The sequence below is a fragment of the Vombatus ursinus genome, unplaced genomic scaffold, assembly GCF_900497805.2.
Source record: "Vombatus ursinus unplaced genomic scaffold, bare-nosed wombat genome assembly UNPS02014782.1, whole genome shotgun sequence".
Lineage (NCBI taxonomy): Eukaryota > Metazoa > Chordata > Mammalia > Diprotodontia > Vombatidae > Vombatus > Vombatus ursinus.
The window spans coordinates 2,709,140-2,732,896 of record NW_020954560.1 but is presented as its reverse complement, the minus strand read 5'-3'; the positions used below and the strand labels follow the sequence as shown (position 1 = coordinate 2,732,896).

The 23,757-nt window shown below is 39.1% G+C and overlaps 1 protein-coding gene across 3 annotated transcripts in view; it reads right to left on the bottom strand.

Annotated features, from left to right (window-relative positions):
* Window positions 1-23,757, bottom strand: part of SPAG17 (sperm associated antigen 17) — a 262,433-nt gene that overhangs the window by 48,684 nt on the left and 189,992 nt on the right. For all 3 annotated transcript variants that reach the window (XM_027866714.1, XM_027866712.1, XM_027866713.1), the window contains 7 exons: window positions 19,617-19,828; window positions 16,386-16,530; window positions 14,494-14,648; window positions 11,365-11,556; window positions 8,788-8,936; window positions 8,558-8,688; window positions 408-535 (listed from right to left, as the gene is read on the bottom strand). In XM_027866714.1, coding sequence (XP_027722515.1) covers window positions 408-535; window positions 8,558-8,688; window positions 8,788-8,936; window positions 11,365-11,556; window positions 14,494-14,648; window positions 16,386-16,530; window positions 19,617-19,828 — 1,112 coding nt within the window. The remainder of the gene's footprint in view (window positions 1-407; window positions 536-8,557; window positions 8,689-8,787; window positions 8,937-11,364; window positions 11,557-14,493; window positions 14,649-16,385; window positions 16,531-19,616; window positions 19,829-23,757) is intronic.

Genomic DNA, 23,757 nt, shown 5'->3' with positions numbered 1-23,757 from the left:
ACCATATAGGATAAGATAGTCTTTATAATGTAAGACTATTCCAATTTAGGAAAACCATGACCACACCAACTGGAAGTAGGGCTACTCAGAATGGATACATTTATGGTATCTCAAAATAGTAAAGGATACAGCATTGGGCAAAGGAGAAAAAGGTGATTTTAATTGATCAGGGTGAATTCTCTAATATTTTATTGTTTCAATTGGGATGTGAGAAGCAGGATGGCGTGGTGGAGAGTTGGTAGGAAGACTTGGGTTCAAATTCTGCCACTATCCCATATTAGCTGTAAAGGGTCAAGGCTTGATGGGAATTGAACTATTAGGGTATGGGGTGGGGCAGGAGTGGAAAGAAGAGGCAGGGGGACCACCCAGGCTTCATGCAGCTGCTTTTCAGCACAACGATTTTGTACCTCAACCGCCGGGAAAGCATTCCAGGTTCTTGACTGGAGATTGGTGGGAACAATAGTGTCTAATTCTTTCTTCACAACCCATGGAGATACTTCATAGAAAGGGCGAAGAACAGTGATGCTCAGAGCACCTAGATCAAAGACAAGGTTTACAAGGATAATTTCTGAATCATAATTCTTCTGCAGAATTCAGTGGGCCATCCTTAGGGCTTCTCCATTTCTTTCCCTAGAACTATGAAAAATTGACCATCCTCACCAAAACAAAGAAATACAGTGTTAATTCAGAAGCCGTGTATGCCTTGAGAAGAAAGACGTAATCATCAGAGGACAGACAGAAAACCAGCTACTTTAATTAGCAACTCAAGTGAAATATCTTCTACAGTTGGCTATTTTTTTTGGTCAGTGAGGGATAGAGAGTGAGCTAAGCAGACTGCTTTTAGGAACACTTCAATTCTAAATCTGGCTTTGCTATTAACTGATTATATGATCTTAGAAGAGTTGTTTGTTACAGGTTTTTAAAAAAAATTCTGTTTTTTATTCCATCTTTATTTCCAAGCAATAATAGCTAGCATTTTTGTGGTGGTGTTGTTCAGTTGTTTCAGGTGTGACCGACTCGTCATGACCCTATTTGGGGTTTTCTTGGAAAAGATACCGGAGTGGTTTGCATCTCCTTTTCATTTTACAGATGAGGAAACTGAAGCAAACAGGGTTAAATGACCTGTCTAGGGTCACACAGCTATTAAGTGTCTGAGGCTGGATTTGAACTCAGGAAAATGAGTCTTCCTGACTCTAGGCTCAATGAGCTATCCACTGAGCCACCAGGTACCTCAGTTTTCACTTCAGCTCATCATTTATTCCTCATACCAACCTTGTGAGGTAGGTGCTATTAGTTTCCTCATTTTACAGATGAGGAAATGGACACTGAGAGAATTTAAATGCCTTGTTCACTATCACATGATTCTAAGGCTAGATTTGAATTCAAGTTTTATTGATTCCAAGTTGAGTATTCTGTTCGCTATACTACCAAGTGACCCACAAACACATTCCTCTTCCCTCTTCTATCCAGAGAACAATCCCTAAATTGCAAGCTCTTGATGTCTCAGTTTACTTGCCCCACAAGCGATACAATAACCTTGTCCTTCCAAATGAAGCCTAATGAACAAAGTTATATTAGGGGCTTTGCAAAACAAACAAACAAAAATTTTTTTAAAGCCTCTTCCATTTTCATTGTCATTCAGTCAATAAGTATTTATTGGGAACCTATTATTGGCTTTTCACTATTGTTTTTGGGATTATTCTGGTTACCATGGGACAGTTATGATCATAGATCATAGATTTAGAACTGGAAGGAACCCCAGAAGCCACTAGTCCAATCCCTTCATTTTAAGGATGGGAAAACTGAGGTCTATAGGGTTAAGTAACTTGCCCAAGGTCCCTTAGTCAATACGAAGCAGAGCCAAGAATAAAACCTTTCCTATTCCCCTGGTTGCTGGTGTTCTTCCCTTCTCAAATAACGTTGCTTTTACTTACTCAAGCATGTGTTGTCTACTTCCAGCATAAAGAAGAAATAAAGATTGCTTATTTTTTTATCTTGAGCATATAGTAGGCTTAACGTAAGCTCTTTGAGGGCGAATGACTTTTATTTTAGTTTTTGTCTTCCTATAGTATAGTCCTTGGCACATATTAGGGGCTTAATAAATGTTTTTGATTGATTGATGGGTTAACAGATATTATGCCTCCCATTTTACAGATTATCCATAATTGTCTATAACCAAGAAGCATTTCAATCTAGTAAACATTTATTAAGCACCTATCATATGCCAGGCATGGTGGTAAGTTCTGTGCTACATTTGGAAGAATGTGAAGACTTGGCCTTCTCTGAGTTCTAGGCTTCTGCAACTTTGAGTGCACTGAGCAAAATTAATTGTCCCAGAGCTTCTGGGCCTCTGGATCCCATTTTCCTCCTTTTATCACCTCATTCCCCTGACTTACTAACTTTCTATCTCTATCTTTTAGAGCCTTTCCCTCTGAGGTTATTTTCTACCTACTTGGTATTTATCTTTTACCTACATAGTTATGTACATGACATCTCCATTAGAATGTAAACTCCTCGAGGGCAGAGACTATTTTTGCCTTTCTTTGAATCCCTAATGCCTAGAACAAAGTAAGAAATGCTTGTTGGTTGAGTGATTGATTGTTTTCCCCATGCCAGAACCTGCTGTCAGGTGTGAAGACATTAATCATTCTTGTCTCCATCTTTCTTCATAGCCATTAAGTCTCTAGATACCAAGCCTCTTATGAATAAGACTTCATTCAGGAACAATACTTCAGAAATCAGGCTTGATCAGGAGCCAAATTCATGTTCCATGTGAAGTATATCTCCTAGGTGCCCATTATGCCCCACCATCTTAGGATTAGACAAAGAAACTAACGCCAAGTTAAGAGTGTAGTCAGGTTTCCTGGGAGAGGTCAAGGTCCTGACTGAACTCATTGGCTGCTTACCAATTCAAATGCCCCATCTGATCTCTTTGTTGGCTCAAACTCTTTCCCCCTGGTGTTTGACAGGAGCATCGCAGGAGTTTGGAAGCCCTAGTCAATTGATGGAGTTTGGAAACTGCAGTCAACCCAGTGACAGACTTACATCTCTTCTTTCCTTAATGCTTATGATTCAGGGAAATCTCTGCTGAGGTGCTTGTGAGACATTTCTTTTCTAGTTCTCCTCCTATCTGCTTGACCACTCCTTTGAAGTCTCCTCTAGTAGATCATTAGTCATATACTGCCCTGTGTATGGCTGTCTTTCAAGGCTCTGTCATGAACCTTTTTCACTTCTCATTCTACACTCATTTTTTCAACTCATCAGTTCACATAGTTCCAATTATCATGTGTATATAGATGACCATGAAACCTACTTCTCTTTCTCTCTCTTTCTCTTTCTCTCTCTTCTCTTTTTTCTTTCCTCTTCTCTCTCTTCTCTTTCTCTTTTGTCTTCTCTTCCTTTTCATTCTCTCTCTTCTCCTTTCTTCTCTCTCCTCTTTTTTCTCTCTTTCCTCTCTCTCTCTTCTTCCCTACACACAGCTCTAGTCTCTCTCCTGAGCTCCAATCCTGTATCGTCAACAGCCTGATGAACATCTCCACCAACTACTTTGCATTGCCATATCAAATTCAAAGTGTTCAAAAGAGAACTCATTATCTTTTCTCCCACCCCTCTTCTAAACTTTCCTATTTTCTGTTGAGAGTATCACCCTACTTCAAGTCACCCAGATTCTCTGCTTCTGGATCCATTTTGCCTCTTCACTCCCCCTCACCTACTGCTCAGTTACCAAGCCTTGATAATTCTACCCCCGTCAATCATATATCATTAGATACTCTATCACAGTCACTGTGCTAAACACCTTCTTTCTTCCTCTTCCTTCCACTCATAGAGTCACTACCTTAATTCCTTCTTGCCTCTTAATTCCTTCAGCCTCTTGGCTGAACTTTCACAATAGTCTCCTCTGGTCTCCCAGCATTCAGACTGTCCTCTATCCATTCCATCCTTCACACTGCTGCCAAAACAACATCCCTAAGGCACAGATTTGATCATGTCCTTTCCCTGTTCAAAAAAAAAATATTACTTCTAGGTGAAAATGAAACTCAGAAAACCTGGCATTTAAAGTTTTCTGCAATCAGGTGCCTCCCTTTTTAGATTTAACATAACCAACCTTGTTACACACATGTTCTAAGCAAAATGACCTAGGACCTATACCCTGAAAATTCCATTCCATCTCCTAGCTCTATGACAAAAACAGAACATTCTCCATGGCCCTTAAAAATCTTAATTTCCTTTAAGGCTCAACTCAGATGCCATCTTCTATGGCAAGTCTTCCCTAATCCTACCACTTCATTTCCTTTCCTCAAATTGTCTTGTATTTATTAATCTGTTGTGATAAACATTATTTCTTCCTAGTAGAATGTAATCTCCTTGTGGGCAGGAACCACTTCATTTTTGTCTTTGAATTCTTAGTTCCTGGTACCATACTTTGTGCCTAATAGGTATGAATTCACGACTGCTGCTTTTTGGGCATTGTTGATTAAGACAATGATAGACGACTGGGCTTGGAGTCAGGAAGATTCATCTTCATGAGTTCAAATCTGTCGTCAGACACTTACTAGATGTGTGACCCTGGGCAAGTCACTTAACCCTGTTTTCATCAGTTTCCTCAGCTGTAAAATGAGCTGGAGAAGGAAATGGCAAGCCACTTCAGTACCTTTGCCAAGAAAACCCCAAATGGGGTCATGAAGAGTCAGACATAACTGAAACAAACAACAACAAAGCACAATATCTCACTCATTGCAAAAATCTCAGTCCCAGGCCAGCATTGTCACAAAGAGCTGGCTCCACAATCCTTCCAACTCAGTATTGTCTCTGACACAGACACCCAAAGACAGATCATGGAAGGGTATAGTTTAAAAAAAAAACCAAAACATTTGGGGATTTCAATCTCTGAAGTTAAGATATGAGTAACATAGGGTAGGAATAGTTCCCGAAGTGGCTAATTGCTCTCCCGGCGGGGGAGGGGGGTGCTGGAACGATTGCGGGGGGCAGCGGCATTCTTTTGAAACAACACAAATTAAAAAAAAAACCCTTAAAGGGTTAAAGAAAGTAGATTTCCAGGGGGGCACTGAGTAATTCTCTTTTTGAAAAGGGGTTGGTAGGCCAAATAAGTTTGGGAACCTCTAGATGCTTCATTTTGGAAGTAAGAAAAAATCGCAGTGATCATTAAATTGCTGCAGTCCATGATTAGGCTTATGATTTATACATTAAATGCTTTTTCCAAGTAGATTGTACTCTATTACTTCCTGCTAGCTATCAGCATGAGCCCTGATGCCTTCACAATGTTTCATTTATTTATGTGTTTGAAAAATCCATAAACCATTTTATTTGTGGTCTCATTTCTTTTGTTATATTGTAAGTTGAGTTTTAATGTTGCAATATTTTAAAAAATATTTTTCATTTATGAAAAACTTCATCAAAATTTTTCTTGTAAACTTTCTTCATTTGTAAGCATCACCTTTTCTTTTAATCATGTACTATAAAGAAAGAAATACCAAAAATGTTTTTTTTTTCATTTTAAAATTCTTTTACTCTGCTTATACTATAGTAACCTGGGAACGGAAAGTCTCTGTAAAACCCCTGGCCAGCCCAACTGGCAAGCCCTTATCCCAGGCTTACAGACATTGTTAATTGCTTAATTTTATAATCTTTTTTTTCTTTTTTTTTTGGTAAGGCAATTGGGGTTAAGTGACTTGCCCAAGGTCACGCAGCTAGTACGTGTCAAGTGTTTGGTCTGAGGCCAGATTTGAAGTCAGGTCCTCCTGACTTCAGGGCCGGTGCTCTATCCACTGCGCCACCTAGCTGCCCCCTTAATTTTATAATCTTGGGAAGTATCTACTGCCTTAAGCCCCTGGGACTTTATATAACCCAGAAAAACCCCCAATTTCCCCTCCTTGTAGCTCTGTTTCTGAGTCTGGGTGGGTCAAGGGAAACTGAGGTACAGTTTTCCTAAGTTTTCAAAACTAATCAATGATAGAGACGGACCAGCATTGAGTATGGTTATTTTGAAGGCATAGAGGAAAGAGAAGGTAAGAAGAGAGTGGGGATCATTTGAGGACTTCAGTTTGTTGAGAACATAGAATGTGCAAAGGGCTGTGACATAAAATAAGGCAAGAAAAGTTAGGATGGTGCTGGGCTGTGTGGAGGGTCTTAATTGCTAAGCTAAGGGATTCGTATTTAATCCTATACATAGTGAGCACCCATTGATGGTTTTGGAGTAGCAGAACAACATGGTCAGGCTTGTGAATGAGGCAGATTATTTTTACAGCTTTATTAAGGATATATTAGAGATGGGGAGAGATGAGTTAGGAGGCTGTTACAATCATCCTAGCAAGATACACAAATATATGCATTCCATATATATTCCTCCAAAGATTTATGCACAGATATAGAGATACAAACATATACTAGCTAGACAACTAGGTGGCACAGTGGATAGAGCGTTGAATCAGGAGTCAGGAAAACCTGAGTTCAAATCCTACCCTTAGATGCTTACTAGCTATGTGACCCTGAGCAAGTCACTTAACTAATTTATTTGCCTTGACTGTAAAATGGGGACAATAACAGCACTCACAGGGCTAAGAGATATCAAATAACAGTATCAACAGGGCAAAAATAGCAAGTAGCATGTGTGTGTCACATTTAGAAATTTGGGTGGTTTTGTTTTTAGTGCCATGATTTGAATATTGTTGTGAGAATCAAATGAGACAATACATATATATATATATATATATAATATTTTGTGATGCTATTATTAGTATTATTATATACATATTATATGTAAAAGTACATGTCTGTCTTCTATTCTTTTTGGGGACTCCATCTCATGGAAGCTTGTGGAGAGTTCAGAAGTCTTTAGTGTATCTCCTTTGATAAGAGGCCAGGGAGCTCACAGTAGGATGAGACATGGACATGTGTCTGAGTAGCAAAGCGAGTACGGAAGATGGGAGATAAATGGTGGCCAGGAATTGGCCTTGATGTCCGGTTGCTGGACATGTTGATGTCCAATGTTCACTTGCTTACTATGCCAAGAAGCAAAGATCGTCTCTACACTACTCCTTCATTCCGATGTTGCCTGTGCCAGGGGAAGTAAGAATGCTCTTTCTGGTTGCCACCCTGACATTGTGCCATGAAGACTTTTAGACTGCCATGACAATGCGGGGAAGTGAAAAACACCAGATACAGCTTTAGATATTCACCTAATACACTGTTGAGAGTGATGGTAAATGTTCTGTGTGATGGGGATGGCAGGATGAGCCCAGTGTGGTTAGTAAAGCAGAGAAAACCTCACACCCTGAGGCATGTGCACAGAGGCTGTAGCTTGAGAAATGAGGGTTTAGAGTGTTCCCTGGCTTGCTTTAATTACTTGTTATTATCCGTGCTTTGTTTTAAGTGAATGGTTTTTGCTTTCCTTGGGTGTCGTGACTTATACTGGCTTGGTCAGGAGAAGTCAGTGAAAATGGGAATTTAAAGCTGTGGGCAGAGATAAGCAATTACTCACTGAGTACCACAGACCTAGAGGTAGTAGACAATAGGGGACCACATTAGAAGTGCTGCATAGAATACATATAAACATATATGCAAATAGATTCTAATACACAGATGTACACAAACTACATGTGCTTGTGTTTCTGTGTGCTGTGGACTTTAATATAATTGCCCATTCTTAGAATCTCTATTCATATGATAAATTTCATTGGAATTCACTAATAATTTTTTTTAAAAGAAATGCCCATTTGAAAACTTTTATCAGCCACTTTTTGCTTCGAAATGGGTGTCCATGAAATCAGAAGACCTGGGTTCTAACCTTGCCTTTCCCATTCAAAACTGGTGTGATGTCCAGCAAGTTACTTTATCTCTTTGGGCCTCAGTGTCTTTAGCTGTAAAGTGAGGGGGGTGAATGAGATAACTTCTAAGGTCCCTTCTGGCTGTAAAGCTATGACCCCAGCAACTTACAACTCAAATCAAGCTTAAGGTATATCTTAGCAGCCTAACTAGTGGATCAAATTTCATCCAAAACAATAGATAAGAATGAAGAAAAAGTGGTAAAGTTGGACTGTGGACTCCTAGGGATATGGATGGGGAATGGAAGGAGCAAAGGAGATAGTGGGATGGAGAGGAATAATGATAATAGTAACAACAATATAATAACAATAATAATAAGCTAGCATTTATATAGTGCTTTAAGGTTTGCAAAGCTCTTTACAAACATTGTCTCATTTGATCCTTACAGCAAGGGAGGTAGGTGCGATTACTGTGATTGTTACCACTTTACAGATGAAGAAACTGAGACAGAAAGTTCAAATGACTTGCCTAGGCTCACGCATCTTGTGAGTGTCTGAGGCAGGATTTAAACTCCGCTTCCTGTTAAAGAGAGTTTGTTTGGGGCAGAGAAGTGATGGCAAAGATAATATTTGTTCTTACTGAGATTATAGGGTGCCTATCCACACTTATCTACTCCATTTCCCACCAGTTGAGCATAAATTTCAGGGCATATGCTTATCTATATTCATGTGTGTGTCTGTCACTGATTCTGTGTATTCCCAGAGGTCTTTCCTACCTGGGTATTCCTGTACTGGCTCCTGCAGAACAGCAGTGGTCGATTCCCCATAGGCCAACGATAGATACTCTTCTACGTCACTATTCCGAAGAAGTTCTGTTCCGGAGCCATCCGCATAGATAACAAAAAATCTATTTAAGTAAGCACGATTCAGTTAGTTGAAGGATACAGTGAAAATATCTTTCTCAATTTTAAAAGAAAGATTTTTGGGTTGTCTTTTTAAATACTACCTGGGGACATGTTCACCATAAATTTGAAGAGGATTTTTTTCTCCTTTATTAGGCAATAAGCTGTCATAATCTTCACTTTCCTCCTCCATGGTCTCCTCCTCCAAGCTCGCTTCAGGGACAACAGTTGATATAGTGCCATCGACCATGACCTAAGAGTCAAGTAATTTATAGAAGGTGATGAAGGATTTAATTAAAAAAGAATGTTATCAAGATAAGGATTTCTGTTTGCTCAAGTTGAGAAAGTAGGTGATCATTTTTACTCTGGGGAAGCCCTGGGTTTTTATTTAGCTAAGATATTCTTATTGGCAACCAACTTTCCTTGTCTAGTTTCATTAATTTGTAATTTTAAGTCAATAAGATAGTTTGAACATATTCTGATCTGATTTGATTTAGGGAACAAGGATGGGCAGGATCAAACCTAGTTAATCTTTATTCAGATATAAATTAGGTATTTGTATATGTATTATACCCTTATCTTTGTATACTTACACTCTTATTATTGTATATTTATAATACCCTTATTTTTATTTGTATACTTACTATACTCTTATTATAAGGGGTTTGATTTCAGGGGCATTGGAAAGATTTTACAGTATCCCTCTCTTCCACTCTATCCCATCCCCATCTTACTCTCCCACAATTTTTCTACTACCTGTTCAATGACATCAGAAATTCTACTATTACAGCTTTATTCCTTTTACCTAGAGAGTCAGGTGTTGGCAGGTCGGAAGTACTAAGTAACTGCTTGTTGAATTGAACTATTTAAGATGCAAATGCTCTCGAGAGTGGTAACGCTTGAAGCCAGTGGCATTAAATTGAAATAGAAGCCTGCTGGCCACATATTGACTTAGAAAACCACAAATTAACATGAACTATGTTTTGTTGTAATTTTATTTATTTTGTTAAATGTTTCTCAATTACATTTTGATCTGGTTCTGGCTATACTCCAGAGACGACACCTCTGCTTTAAGCTGTCATCTACAACTGGTACTTCAACTCTATCTCATCTTGGGGGTTGGATTGTTGTTGTTGGGGGTCCTTTGTTCTTAAAAAGGACCAATGTGCTGTTGCACGAGGGTGATGTCTTGACTTCATGAATTGGATTTAAGTGAGTCAGAACTAGGCAAAATCATTGGCCTCACTCTCAACGACAACAACTGCTACTACTACTACTACTATCTCTGGGGTCTGGATAGGAGCCGGATAGGACTTTCTTTTTGTTTGACTTTTATCCTCAACACTTAGCACAATGTTTGACATATAGTAAATACTTAATAAACAAATACATACTTATTGATTGCTTGACATAGCTTTGCTTAAGATCAGACTTGTTGTTCAGTCATTCCTGACTCTTCGTGATCTCATTTGTGGATTTCTTGGCAAAGATACTAGAGTGATTTGCCATTTCCTTCTCCAGCTCATTTTACAGATGAGGAAACCAAGGCAAACGTGATTAAATGACTTGCTCAGGATCACACAGCTAGTAAGTGTCTGAAGCTGGAATGAACTCAGGCCCGACTCCAGGCCTGAGGCTCTATCCATTGCATCACCCAGCTGCCACTGTTCCTCATCCATGCCTGGAATTTTTTCCTTCCTCATTTCTGCCTCTGAGCATCCCTAACTTCTTTCAAGTTAAAGCAAAAATCTCATCTTTCAAAAAAAAAACCAAAAACCAAAAAACAAGGGGGCAGCTAGGTGGTGCAGTGGATAGAGCACTGGTCCTGGAGTCAGGAGGACCTGAGTTCAAATCCAGCCTCAGACACATGATACTCACTGGCTGTGTGACCCTGGGCAAGTCACTTAACCCCAACTGCCTCATCAAAAAAGCAGAAACAAAAACAAAAACAAAAACAAAAAAAAATCACCCAGCTGCCATAAGGTCAGAATTAGGATGGATTAAATCAGCAGCAGAGTTATGTGGACACATAGGACACATAATGAAGGTGATGCTATTGCGAACCAGGCAATATCTAAAGTATGGTATGATAGAAAATAGATTCCTCACCATAAAAATAATTTAATCATTTTTAATGATTTTAAAAATCACTACGTGAGTAGTAAAGAGCACAGAATAAGCAAAAGGCAGGGCTGCAGCAGGAATATCTGAACCCTACAGTATTCTTTCTTCTCAACTCTTCTTTGAACTCTCTGCTCCTTACAAAGCTATCTGACCTCTCTTCTTTTTACTTCCCTCCATAGCCTGTTTCAGTCAAGCAAACACAATGCTTATTTTCCCATATACATGGTGTACCTGCTCCTACCTCTATTCACCAGTCTAAGTAAATGCCATTCTACCCACTCCTTCTGATCTGTTGACATAAAATTCAAATCTCTGCTCTTTTCCCTTTTCTCCCACCTCTCATTTGTCTATCTGGTTTTAAAAGCTTTTTGCCATTTTAATTTGCCTCTGTGTATGTAAGATGTATGTGTGAATGTATGTGTGTGCATATATGTATGTGGTACTTGGGAGTAAAATGAAACAAGTCAGTCTTCTAACGTACTTAGTTTATAAGATTTAGGACCAAAATTATAGACCATCTAATCCAATGCTCTCATTTGAGGACGTAGACTATTTACCTGAAAAACATTTCCTTCAGGATCTAGAACTTCACAGATTATGTCGGAAGTGTGCTTCATAATGTACCTGCTGGCTCTCAACTGCTCACGCTGGCTGAAAGGTTGGTAGAGAGTATCGCTGTTTGACTCATGGGAATAAATGGCTGAACAATCCTTATTAATGGAGAGGCAACCAGTGCTGGGGGGTAGCACCTAGTAGAAGGCAGCAAGAGAAAAAAATCTACTTTATTACTCTTTAAACAAACCTTTGAGCTCACTATTACAACAAAGTTTATTTAATTCACTAGCTACAAGCTTGTTAAGAGTAAACCATAAACCATGTAAGTATTATGCTATGTAACAAATATCAAATAACTCTGAGGCTTGGGGTCCCCAAGTCCCATCCCCCCCACCCCCCAGTTCTAGCCTCTTTCTATTTTCCCATGTGGGGAGGGGAAAGACACAGGGACAAATATAAATCCAGAGGGCAAATTCATTGACTTTCCTTGTCACACCCTTTGATCTTGCCGTCATGCACAAACACACCATTTCCACGTCTGGAACTCTGAAATCTCCTTATCTTATCACAATACATTGTCATTCCACATCTCCCTCTGCCACCCAATACCAAACACTGTGTTTCATCCACCCTCACCGAGACCTCTAATCCTTTGAACACTAAGTTTTCCCCAGGCTATCACACCTCTACTAACTATATTCTTTGCCTTTCCCCATCTTGACCCTTTGGTGAACCAGTTCAACTCTACACTAAGCTCTTGAGTCCCATTTGCCCCCTGGTCATAACACTGATTGTGCCCTATGAAGACCAAGCCTTGGATCACTCACACTAACGACTGCCTTAATTCCATGCCTGTGCTGCTGAACAAAGATGAAGAAAACCATGCAACCATTCAGATTAGGTGCACTATAAATTTGTTACACAACCTCAACTGGGCTTTCACTGCTGCTAGGCAATTCTTTTAGACCTCCTTAATTAATTCACTAGTCCACTCACCACAGTGGCTCTTGCAAACCTTTTCATGGCTCCCATGAAACCACCCATGGCTCCTCCTCTAGCCACTCTCCCAGCTGAGAAACTCATGTTTTACTGAAAAAAAAGATGCCTCATGTTTCACTGAAAAAATTGAGTGCATTCACTGAGAGCTGCCCTCTCCTTTTTTCCCATGTGACACAGATGATCCCCTCAGCTACTTATTGGATGCTAGTGCCCCACAAATTACTTTATGTATTTATAAATTTACTGATGTGTTTATTTCCTCCAATAGAGTGAATTCTGTGAGGATAAAGATTATTTTATTTTGCCTTTGTATCTTTAGCATCTACTTATCTTCCTAGCACACAGTAGTCACTTAATAAATGCTTGTGGATGTATTGATAAAGAAAACATTTCCTAACAATTAGAATTATCAAAAAGCGGAATTAGCTACCTCAAACAGTGACCTCTGAGGTCAATTCGGAGCTGCTATAATCCCACCCAATATCCTCTGATCTTCTCTCTTTCCTTGAATTTGATATTGATTTTGATATTATGTGGTTTAATTACTTTTGGATGCAAGATGAAACCAACTCTTGCTCACTTTTGAAGGAGAACTTGTGATCCATCTTTCCATTTAACTGTGGCTTCTTTTTTCTGGTTTCACTTAAAGCAAGAATGTCAATTTGATGCAATGCCTCCTGTAGCATATTCACTCATTGAGTAGCCAAATATTCTACATTTTAAGTACCAGAAGTGAAATGAACATTTAGAGACAACTTCAAATTGGCATAACTCTTAGCACACTTTAGCACAAAGCTAGACTTTGTCTTTGGTGACTACCACTGTGGAAATGGAAGGAGACTCCATAGGACAGAGTGTGTCTTGTATTTTCTTTGTTTCATGGGTTGTTACTGCAAAAAAAAAATCATCAGCAAATGACTAACTTGGTGGTGATGGTCACTTTTTATACTAAGGCGGGTCTTCGCATAATAGAGCCATTCTTTGCTGCTTAATAGAACCCACCAGTTTGTCTAGTACCAGGGGTGGGGAACCTGTGATCTTGAGACCACATGTGGCCCTCTAGGTCCTTGAGTGCAGCCTTTTGACTGAGTCCAATTTTTACAGAACAAATCCTTTTACTAAGGGGTTTTGTTCTGTGAAGTTTGGATTCAGTCAAAGGGCTGCACTTGAGGACTTAGAGGGCCACATGTGGCCTCAAGGTCACAGGTTCCCCACCTCTGGTAGCCTTATAGACCCCAGGGTCATGCCTGAGACTATATGATTAGGACTTAACAGGGGTCTTATTTTTCCTCCTCCTTCAGGAAGCCAATTTAGCCTTGGAACAAATTTTAATGAATTCTAGGCTCTTCACACAGCAAAAGTAATTAATTTTGGAAGCTTGGGATGTTATAGAGCTAAAAGAAGAAGACAGAAATGGGTGTTGCCCTTTCCAGAAGTCAATATGAATCAGATTAATGCTTAATTGTTATTTGTTTCATGTATGCTAGTTTTATTTTCCTCACTAAAATGTAACTTTCTTGAGGATTTTCAGCTGTGCAAATCTGAGCAAATCACTTAAATTCTCTGAGCCTCATTTTCCTCAACCATAAAATGAGGATATTGTGAATCTTGAAGCAGCATTAGTCAGTGAAAGGAGTAAGGGACTAGGATTTGAATCCCAGCTCTATTATTTACTATCCAGGCAACCATAGGAATATCATTTCTCATCTCTGGGTCTCAGTTTCTTCATTTGTAAAATAAAGAATAGATGAACTCCAAGGTCCCTTCCAGTTATATGCATTTTGTATGTACCTATTTAGGTACATGTATTCTCCACTATTAGAATGTAAGCTCCTTAAGGGCAGGTTTTTTTTAAAAATTTTCTTTGTATCCCAAGTGCTTAGTGCAGTATCTAGTACAGAGTAAGTTCTTAATCAATGCCTGTTGACTGATTTATAGAACACTACACAAATATGAGTCCTTACATATCTTAAAGGACAGATAAGAAGGAGATCAGCAACAATAGTCCATTTTTACTGTTATATTTTTACACATGGAAAAGAGCTTATGAAAGGAACACTTGGAAGGCAAAGGATCACTAGGAGGCCTCACCCATACAACTGGAACTGTCTCCACCTTTCACCTTGGCTCACCTGGTATGTCCCTTGTGGTTTTGCAATAATTGATGTCCCATCTCCGAAAGTGGCACAGCAGCTGCTGTCCTCACAGTTTGTGATAACAGAAGCATAGTGGGGGCTTTCTATTCGCATACATTTCACTTGCCTGGTGATGGACCATGTGGATTCATCTAAGAGCAAATATAGGCAGTCATGGTTGAAATGGTGCTAGGGTAGGGGAATGGATTTTAGACTGGTCCTTTAGCAAAGGTTTTCTTCATCCTATAGAGCTCTTTTGAAAAGCACATAACTTAAAGGCAGAGAGGAAATTTGGGAATCCTGCTTGTGATGCCCTCTTTCAGAACACATAACTTTTTGATGCCCTGGGACTCAGGATTGGTCATTTCTGCCAAGACTGCTTCTCTTAATGTTGGAAGCAAAGTTTAATATGTTTAAGCAAATAAAGGAACCTGAGTTCAAACAAATTTGTTTTCAAATTGAACACAAATCCCAAGATGAGAACAAAGCTGGTATATTCACTAATTGAACACACCAAATTGAACACAATCCTAATGTGAAAACAAGCTAGTATGTTCATCATTGCTGCCCACTGAAGGTAGGGACTTGAGAAGAGAAAGGAGGGCAAGGGAAGTGTGGTAGTCTGGAAATGGTCAGGAAACCTGAGGTCAAGGCCCAGTCTAGCCGCCTGCTAGCTGCGTGACTGAGAGCAAGTGACCACTGCTCTGAGCCTTGACTTCATCATCTGTACGATGGAGGAGTTAGACTAGATGATCTCGATGGTTCCTTATAGATTTAGCAGCCTATGACTTTGTATAAGTCTAAATGAAAATTTGAGGAAGTTTAAGGCAGAAAATAGGATTTGGTTTTCTGGATAGAGGTGACAGAAATAATGGACTTTTGACATGGAATGGTGTGGCTCTCAGGCAGGCCTGAAAGAATGCATTTGCTTGGAGGCTTGCTAATCTGATCAAGAAAACTTTAGATTGAGAATGAAGAGAACAGGGAGAAAAGTGCCCAAATACAATGACTTAGTACCCTATAAAACAGTAAGATAGAGAAAGAATAATGAAATTTCCCAGTAATTCACAAGACACAATGGTTTGAGAAGGAGGGGCAGATATGACACTTGTGATCTTAGATATCTATAAATCATCAATGCTAAGAGTATGGAGAAACTATTAAAGCAAACTTGAGAGCTTAAGGCATGGTGGCAAAGATGGAAAGAGCCCTGAGTTGGGAGACAGAAGCTGTAGGTCTGCTTCCATGGCTCTGGGCAGCTCGCTTAAACTCCTTTCACCACCAGTAAAATGAGGGAGATGGACCAGTTGATTTCTAAGGTTCTTTCCAGCTTGAAACCCTATGAGCCTATATCTCATAGGTATTGCTGAGATTGTGGCTTATGGGAGTAGGGGATTATTTCATAAATTGTATTTATACTCCTGGTATCTTTCATAGTGCCTGATACAGAGGAGGCACTTCATAAATATTTGTCAATTGATTGATTGTTGAGTCAACTATTGGCAATGGCAAGGTGCCATACACCTTATTTCAAAGGAATATTTTGGAGAAAGGGGGTGACAGCGAAGCACTCTGCCTCAGGTAGATTTGCACCCGTGCATAAGGATCAAAGAAAGGAAATTCGGAAGCCATGTTGTGTTAGGAGTCTACTCTAGACCACCCGGCCAAGTGGGCAACATGGAGTGGTATATAATATGAACTGCCATGTAGCTTATTGGGATTAATGATTATAGGTTAACTGTAATCATAGTAGTGAATATAATTACGCTAATGTGTCCATCTGTGAGGATCAGAGCTAGTTAAAGTCTGATGATATTCTGATGAAGCAGAAATACAAGACACCATGTAGATCCTTCATTGTCTATGGTGGTCAGTTGATGTAAACTTACTTGCTTCTTGGTCAGTCGAAGGTACAACAGTGTCTTCATAAATCTGATAGAAGGTTGTGATTCGGGTGCCATCAGCATGATCCACTATCTTTGTCCCATCGGGTTTTATCACAATAGTCACTTTGTCTTCTCGAGTTGTCATCACCTGGTTGGAGAAGGGACAGTGATGGTAAACCTCTTGGCCTTAGGTTGCCTAATGGCAAAACTCAAGCATGTTTATTATTGTAATGACCATAGTAAGATCTAGAGTCTTTCAATGGTTGTAAATTATAAGCAAGTTAATGGATAGTATTTGTTCATAGGACTTTGGATGAAGTTTGGAGAGAATCTTAATTTTCTTTGCTTTAGAAGGGTAGGTTATCACAAACACGGAAGCTTCTGGTCTGCACAAGTTCCCACCTAGATCAGATGGGAAGAGAGAAGAAATCATGTGAGGGTCTGCCTGATTGCAGATTTTTAGAGTTAGAAAGGACCTCAGTGATTTTCTAATCCAACTACACAGTCAATCAATAAACATTTATTAGGTGCCTACCATGTGATAGGCACTGTACTAACTACTAGGGACTCAAAGAAATGCAAAGAGGCAGTCCTTGAGCTCACAGTTGAATGGGGAAGATAACATGCAAACAATGTACAAACAAGCTATACACACACATACATACAAGTGCGTGCGTGTATATGTGTGGGTGTATATAAGTTGGAGATAATAGAAGGAAGGTACCAGAATTAAGCAAAATTGGGAAAGGCTTCCTATAGAAGGTGGGATTTTTTTTTTTAGCAGGGACTTGAAGGAAGCAAGGGAAGCCAGGAGGCAGAGATGAGGAGGAAGAGCATTCCAGGCATGGGGGACAGCCAGTAAAAATGATAAAGCCCAGAGAAATAAAGTGCTTTGTCCAAGGCCACAGAGGAGGTAAGAAACTAAAATCCTCTGACTCCAAATGCAGGTCTCTTACCAGTGCACTATACGTTTTGTCCCAGGTTTTCATGTCTTTTATAACTTTTGTGTTTTATTATCACACTTACTACTAGCTCATTTCTGGTTGCTCTCTTCTGTTGTGGATGGAGGGCAGACCTGTGATTTTTATCAGTGTACAAATTCTCTCCTCTGATGGAGATCAGCTCCATGTCTGTACCTCATGGTCTTAAGAGAGTTTCCTGGGGTAAGGGAGAGCCTAAGCTTCTGGTTTTTATGAAGGTCTGTTACATTGTGTTGGCATAGCTGTATGTTTCTGAAGAAGGTAGAGCAAGTGAAGTGGAGGAGGCTTTGTCATAGTAGGGAAGAATAGCTCTAGGGAGTCTGATTACTTGGGGAACTTTGTGTTTCTGTATTTGTGAACTCCAGTGTTGAACGTATGTGTCTTTGTGGGGAAAAAAAAGTCTTGCACACTAGGTGGTAATGTGTTGTTATGTAAGTTTCCTGAAGTTCTAGGTACTGAATAAAACGAAGGGCCAGTTAAGAATGATTTTGTTTTAAGTTCAGTGATAGCTACATCTTGGATGATGTCCCAAGAGCCTGTCCTTGGCCCTCTTCTCTTCTTCCTCTATATTATTTCACTTGGTGGTGTCAATAGCTCCCATGGATTCAATTACAATCTATAATAAGATTCTCAGATGTATTCGTCCCACCTTAAACTCTCTCCGAACCTTCAGTTTTACATCCCCCAACTGCTTAGTCTTGGATTTGGTGTTGGGAAGACCTGAGTTTGAATCTGACCTCAGACACTTATTAGCTGTGTGACCCTGGGCGAGTCACTTAACCTATGTCTGCCTCAATTTCTTCACCTGTAAAATGGAGATAATAATAGCATCTACCACCCAGGGTTATTGTGAGGATCAAATGAAATATTTGTAAAGTGCTGTGCAAATACTATATAAATTCTAGCTATTGATATCATCATCATCATCATCAATCCCAAACTAGATGTCCTAGAGATATCTTATACTCAACATGTTTAAAATAGAACTCATTATCTTTCCCTTAAAACCTTTCCCACATCCTGACTTCCTCATTAGTGTTGATGGTACCACCATCCTCCCAGTCACCTAGGCTTGCTGCCTGGGTCATCCACTACTTCTCACCCTCTCTCACTCCACATATCCAAACTAAGGTTAAATCCTGTCATTTCTGCCTTTTTAAGATCTCTCAGATGTGTCCCATTCTCTCCTCTGATTCAGCCACTACCTTGGTTCAGGTCTTTGCCATCTTATGCCTGGATTATTGAAATAACTTGTTGGTTGATCTGCTCCACCAACTGTTTCCATGCTCTAGTTCATTCTTCACTCAGCTGCCAAGGTAATCCTCCCAAAGTATAAGTGTGACCCCATTCAATCAACTACAGTAGTTTCCTATCACCTCTAAAAGCAAGTACAAAGTCCTCTTTTTGGCTTCTAAAGGCCTTCATAATCTGCTCCCTTCCTTCTTTTTCAGCCTTGTTATGTTTTTCTCCCTTGCAAGTACTCTATGGTTCAGTGACATTGGCCTTTTTGTTATTGTTTTTACACAATACTCCTGAATAACTCCTCAATCTGAGTTTTCCCTGACTAGTCTCCATTCCTGGAATGCTCTCTGTCTCCATCTCCTGGCCTCCCTGACTTCCTTCAAGATTCAGCTCAAATTCTGTTTTCTTCTCATTTCTCCCTAGGCTAGTACCTTTTGTCTAAGATTGCCTCCAATTTACCCTGCATACATCTTGTATGTATGTGTATATATTATCTATAGCTATATCTATATAGATATAGCTATAGATAATATATACACCCTGTATGCATCTCACATGTATGTATACATATACCCCATATACATCTCATATGTGTGTATATATATATATACACACACATATCCTTATATATCTTGTATGTATGTATATATATACAAACACCATATACATTTTGTACGTATGTATATATACCCATTGAATATATCTTGTATGTATATACATACTCCATATACATCATCTTGTTTGCATGTTATCTCTTCCACTAGAATGTGTAGTCCTTGAGGGCAGGCATGGTTTTTGCTTTCCTCTGTATCCCTGGTGCTTAGCATGGTACCTGGGGGTTTAATCAATTCTCATCGAATTGACTCTGTAATGCCTCTTTTGAGGCTTGCCCCTTTCTCTTTGCCCTGCCCATATTGGAGGTAGTGGGGACCTGGCATTGAACGCTCACGGAGCCCTAACAAGCTTATAGACTTCATATAAGAATTTGAAGCAATCAAATAATGCACGGTACCGTTCCATCAACAGGATCTGTAGCTTGAAAGGACAAATATGGTGTCAGGTCTGGTAGTCTTTCTACTCCTTTGGTGCCAATTCGAGTGCCTGCAGGTGTGGTAGTAAACCAAGTGCCCACCTGGATTTCCCCAGTTCCTGAGAGCTGATAAGGTGTTTGGTCATGGGAGTCACCCTTGTGTAATAATAGAGATGTATTTTTGTGACCCTTTCCTGTAGAAACATGAACGAATATAACAATATGAATGCGGCGTCTATCTTTTGCTACATTATAACTTGATAATAGTAACATTAGTATTTATATAGCACATTAATGGTTACAAAATACTTTACAAAAATTATCTCATTTTAGCTTCACAACAATCTTGGGAGTAGTTTTATTATTAACTCAAAAGTTGACCCGAGAAAGCTCAGATTGCTTCCCTCAGTGATAGATCTCAGTGGGTAGATGAAATAAATGATGTCTTCTGAAATCCTTTGTGAAATATGAACAGCAAATAATAAAGAAGCAATGGTGCCATGTGAACAGCCCAACATTTACCCCAAAAGTTATCTCTGTGGCAACTTCTCAGCATCTCTGTTAGAGCAAGGACTTATTTTTTGCCAGTTGATATCAGTAAAATGCAGAAGTTGAGGTCTGTTGAGGGCAGAGTGCAGCTGGACTATCACCTGTTTCAGAAAGCTTTGGTTTATTAATTTAGCCCAAGAACCAATGAATGTTTTTGGTTGCCCCATCATACTGCCAACTCGTGTTCAACTTGTAGGCCATTAAAATCCTCAGATTTTTTTTTTCCAGAAAAACTGCTGTCTAACCATACCTCTCCCAATCTTATATTTGTGAAGTTGATTTTTTTAATGAGAAAGAGCACAACTTTACCATTGTCCCTATTAAATTTTATCTTCTTAGAGTCAGCCCAATGATCCAGTGTGTAATCATGGCTTCCCTTCCTAGATGTTTGTCAGTCACTCCTTTAAGAATCCATTTTGAGAATTTCCCCAAGAATTTGAATCAGGTTCCCAGGCCTATACTTTGCTGACTGACTTTTTCTCTTAAAATCATCACATTTGTCCTTCTCAATTTTGTGATCCCTCTCTCTGGTCTTTTGTTATTCTTTCATAAATCACTGCTAATGACTCAGCAATCACATCTTTTTGTTTTTGCAGGACTGAATGATGTAGTTAATCTGGGCTAGGTGACTTGAATTTATTAGGAGTAGCAAGGTACTCTCTTACTATCTCCTTATTTGTATAAAAACTCCTTGCTGGTCTTTTTTGTTCTCTTATTTTCAGGGTAAAAGTCATTTTTCTCTGTTGAGAAAACAAATGAAGTAAGAATTAAATAGCTCTACCTTCTGTTTGTTGTTTGCTTTGACCTTGCAACCTATGACAATCTTGATCCTCATTTTTCTCCCAATTTAGCTTTTCCAAAAATCTATTTTGTTGTCTCCAGCTTTTCTCACTGCTCTTTCAAGCTCATACTGAATTAGTATTCCTGACGTTAATTTTATAGGACCAATGCTTTGTTGTCATTCATCTTCTGCTAGCTGACCTTGTCTATCTTCTGCCCATGTCTTTTAAATATCTAATTTGGTTGCTGGATTCTCTGTGCGTACACCTTGGTCTCTTCAGACAAGACCCATTTTCCCTCCTCATTGGCATTGTTTCATTCAAAATTTCATTCTTGGGTCTCTTTCATCCCTCCTAGGATGACTTTCCCTGAAGCTTCTTAATCCACAAGACACTAACTAGCCTTCCTCTTAACTCAATGAAATCAGTTTTCTCAAAGTGTTGGGTGCGGGTCAGACTACTCAAATTTCCTCTTCTTGAGCATAAACTCTAGAATGGAGTAATCACTTTACCCATGGTTCCACCAGCAGCCAATTCCTCCTTGATAATTAAAATAAGATTCTGAACAAACTCTCACTTTGTTATTTCCTTTGCCTTTAGAAAGATAGAATTATTTCTAAGGCAAGCAAGAAGTTATTAACTGCTCTGCTTTCAGCACAAAAAGCTCAGATGTCTGGGTAATTGAAGTCTGACACAACTATATCATGTCTCTCTGCCAGGGCTGTGATGTTTCTCAAACTCCTCCAGGTGTCCAATTCACTTTGTCCAGGTGATCTGTATGCTGCATTGCTGTGCTGTCCCTCCTTTTCCCTATTCTGTTTCTTGTGACTAAGATATGCCCATCCAGAGCCATAGTCGTAGGTTTCATTCCACCAGGTCCAAATGACACTTACGAGGTAAAATTGGATGACTCTAGAAAGTTGAAGGATCTTAGGTAAAATATACAAATGAAGACGACGCAGACTAGAGAGGTAAAGTCACTTGCCCCAAGTAACAAAGTTTCTGGGCAGAGTCGGGACTATCACCCATAACTCCAGGCTCTCAGCCTAATGTTCTTTCCAGTAGTGATTCAATGGAGGATACCGTAACAACCAAAGACATCCAGAACTCCTTAGGATTGCTGCCAAGTTGCATTTCCTTGACCCTGAAAATGCCTTTAATAAATCTGCTTAAACATCATTGTTCATAAAGTTGGGAGAGTCAGCCTTTAGAATAATCAATCACTGAACATTTATCATGTGCCTTCCATGTGCCAGACACGATGCTAGGCGCCAGGAATACAAAGACAAGAATGAAACAGTTCCTGCCCTCAAGGAGTTTATATTTTATTGGAGCTTAAGTGACAGTTCCTCCTAAGAGCTTTGGAATCGATTGTGTGACATGGGAGACACTGGAACAGGACTGCCCAGCATGGCATACTTACATCAAAGAAGGCACTGTGCTCTATAAGCAAAGCAGAATTGAAGTAGCTCAAAAGAAATGTGAGATGCACAAATTTGGAGAATCTACTCAAATGTTCACATGGACTAGTTGTGCTCGACCTGTGGTAGAATCTTCTGAGCTTGTTTTGGTCTGATTGCCACAGTTGGACACGCTGAAACTTGACTCTAACATAGTGATGATGTCATTTTGGTCCTCTTCCAGAATGAAGGACAGCAACCAACCAAGAGACAATTCACTTGACCCTTTGCTAAATTAGCTAGACCTATACCGACCATTTGTGCTGCAAATAGATGCCTTTGACATGGCAGTATATATATATGTGTGTATATATCTATATCTATAGATATAGATATAGATAGATAGATAGATATAGATAGATAGATATATAGATATAGATATCTATCTATCTATAGATATCTATATATATATATCTGTGTGTGTATGTATGTATATATGTGTGGATATATACCTCTGTGTATATATGTATATATGTGTGTACATATATCTGCGTGTATATATGTATATATGCATGTACATATATCTGTATGTATGTTTGTATATATGTGTGTATATATACATACACACATATACATACATATACACACATCTATACTTACACCAACCATTTGTGCTGGAAACAGATGCCTCTGACATGGCAGTATACATGTATTATGCATGGATATACACACATACATGTATATATGTATGTATATATACACACATACATATATACACACATACATACATATATACTGACACTTTTTTCAGGGAAAAGGTTTACTTTTTGCATTCATCATATTCTATGTTTTATTATGGTTATTTCTATACATGTCTTATCACTCCTGTTACATTGTAAGCCCTGTGAGGTCAAAGGCAGTGTCTTATTCATCTTTTTATCTCTTTGAGGGCTTAGCACACTTTTTTTTCACATAAAGCTTTTTCTTTTTAAAAAATGAAAGTTTTTATGGATTTTTAAAATTTTTACATTTTCTTTACTTCTGAATCTGTCTTGACACAATCAGCTACCCAGAGCAATACCTTACACCTAAGAATTAAAAAATAAAAAAGAGGGGGAAAAAGCTGTTCAGCAAAACTAGCCAATGCATCAACCAAGTCTGGTAGTATATGTTATGTTCCACACCCAAGGTCTCCTATTTCTGCAAATAAGTCATTTCATCAGGTCAAAATACCTTCAGAGGTTCATTTTCTCTTTGGAATAAACTTTTTCGTAGTTACACTGTTCATCTGTTGTTACTGTTTTTTTCTCCATTTATATCTGTGTAGTCACGGTGCATATTGTTTGCCTGCTTATATCTATTTTTTATCAGTTCTAATAAATCTTCCTAAGATTC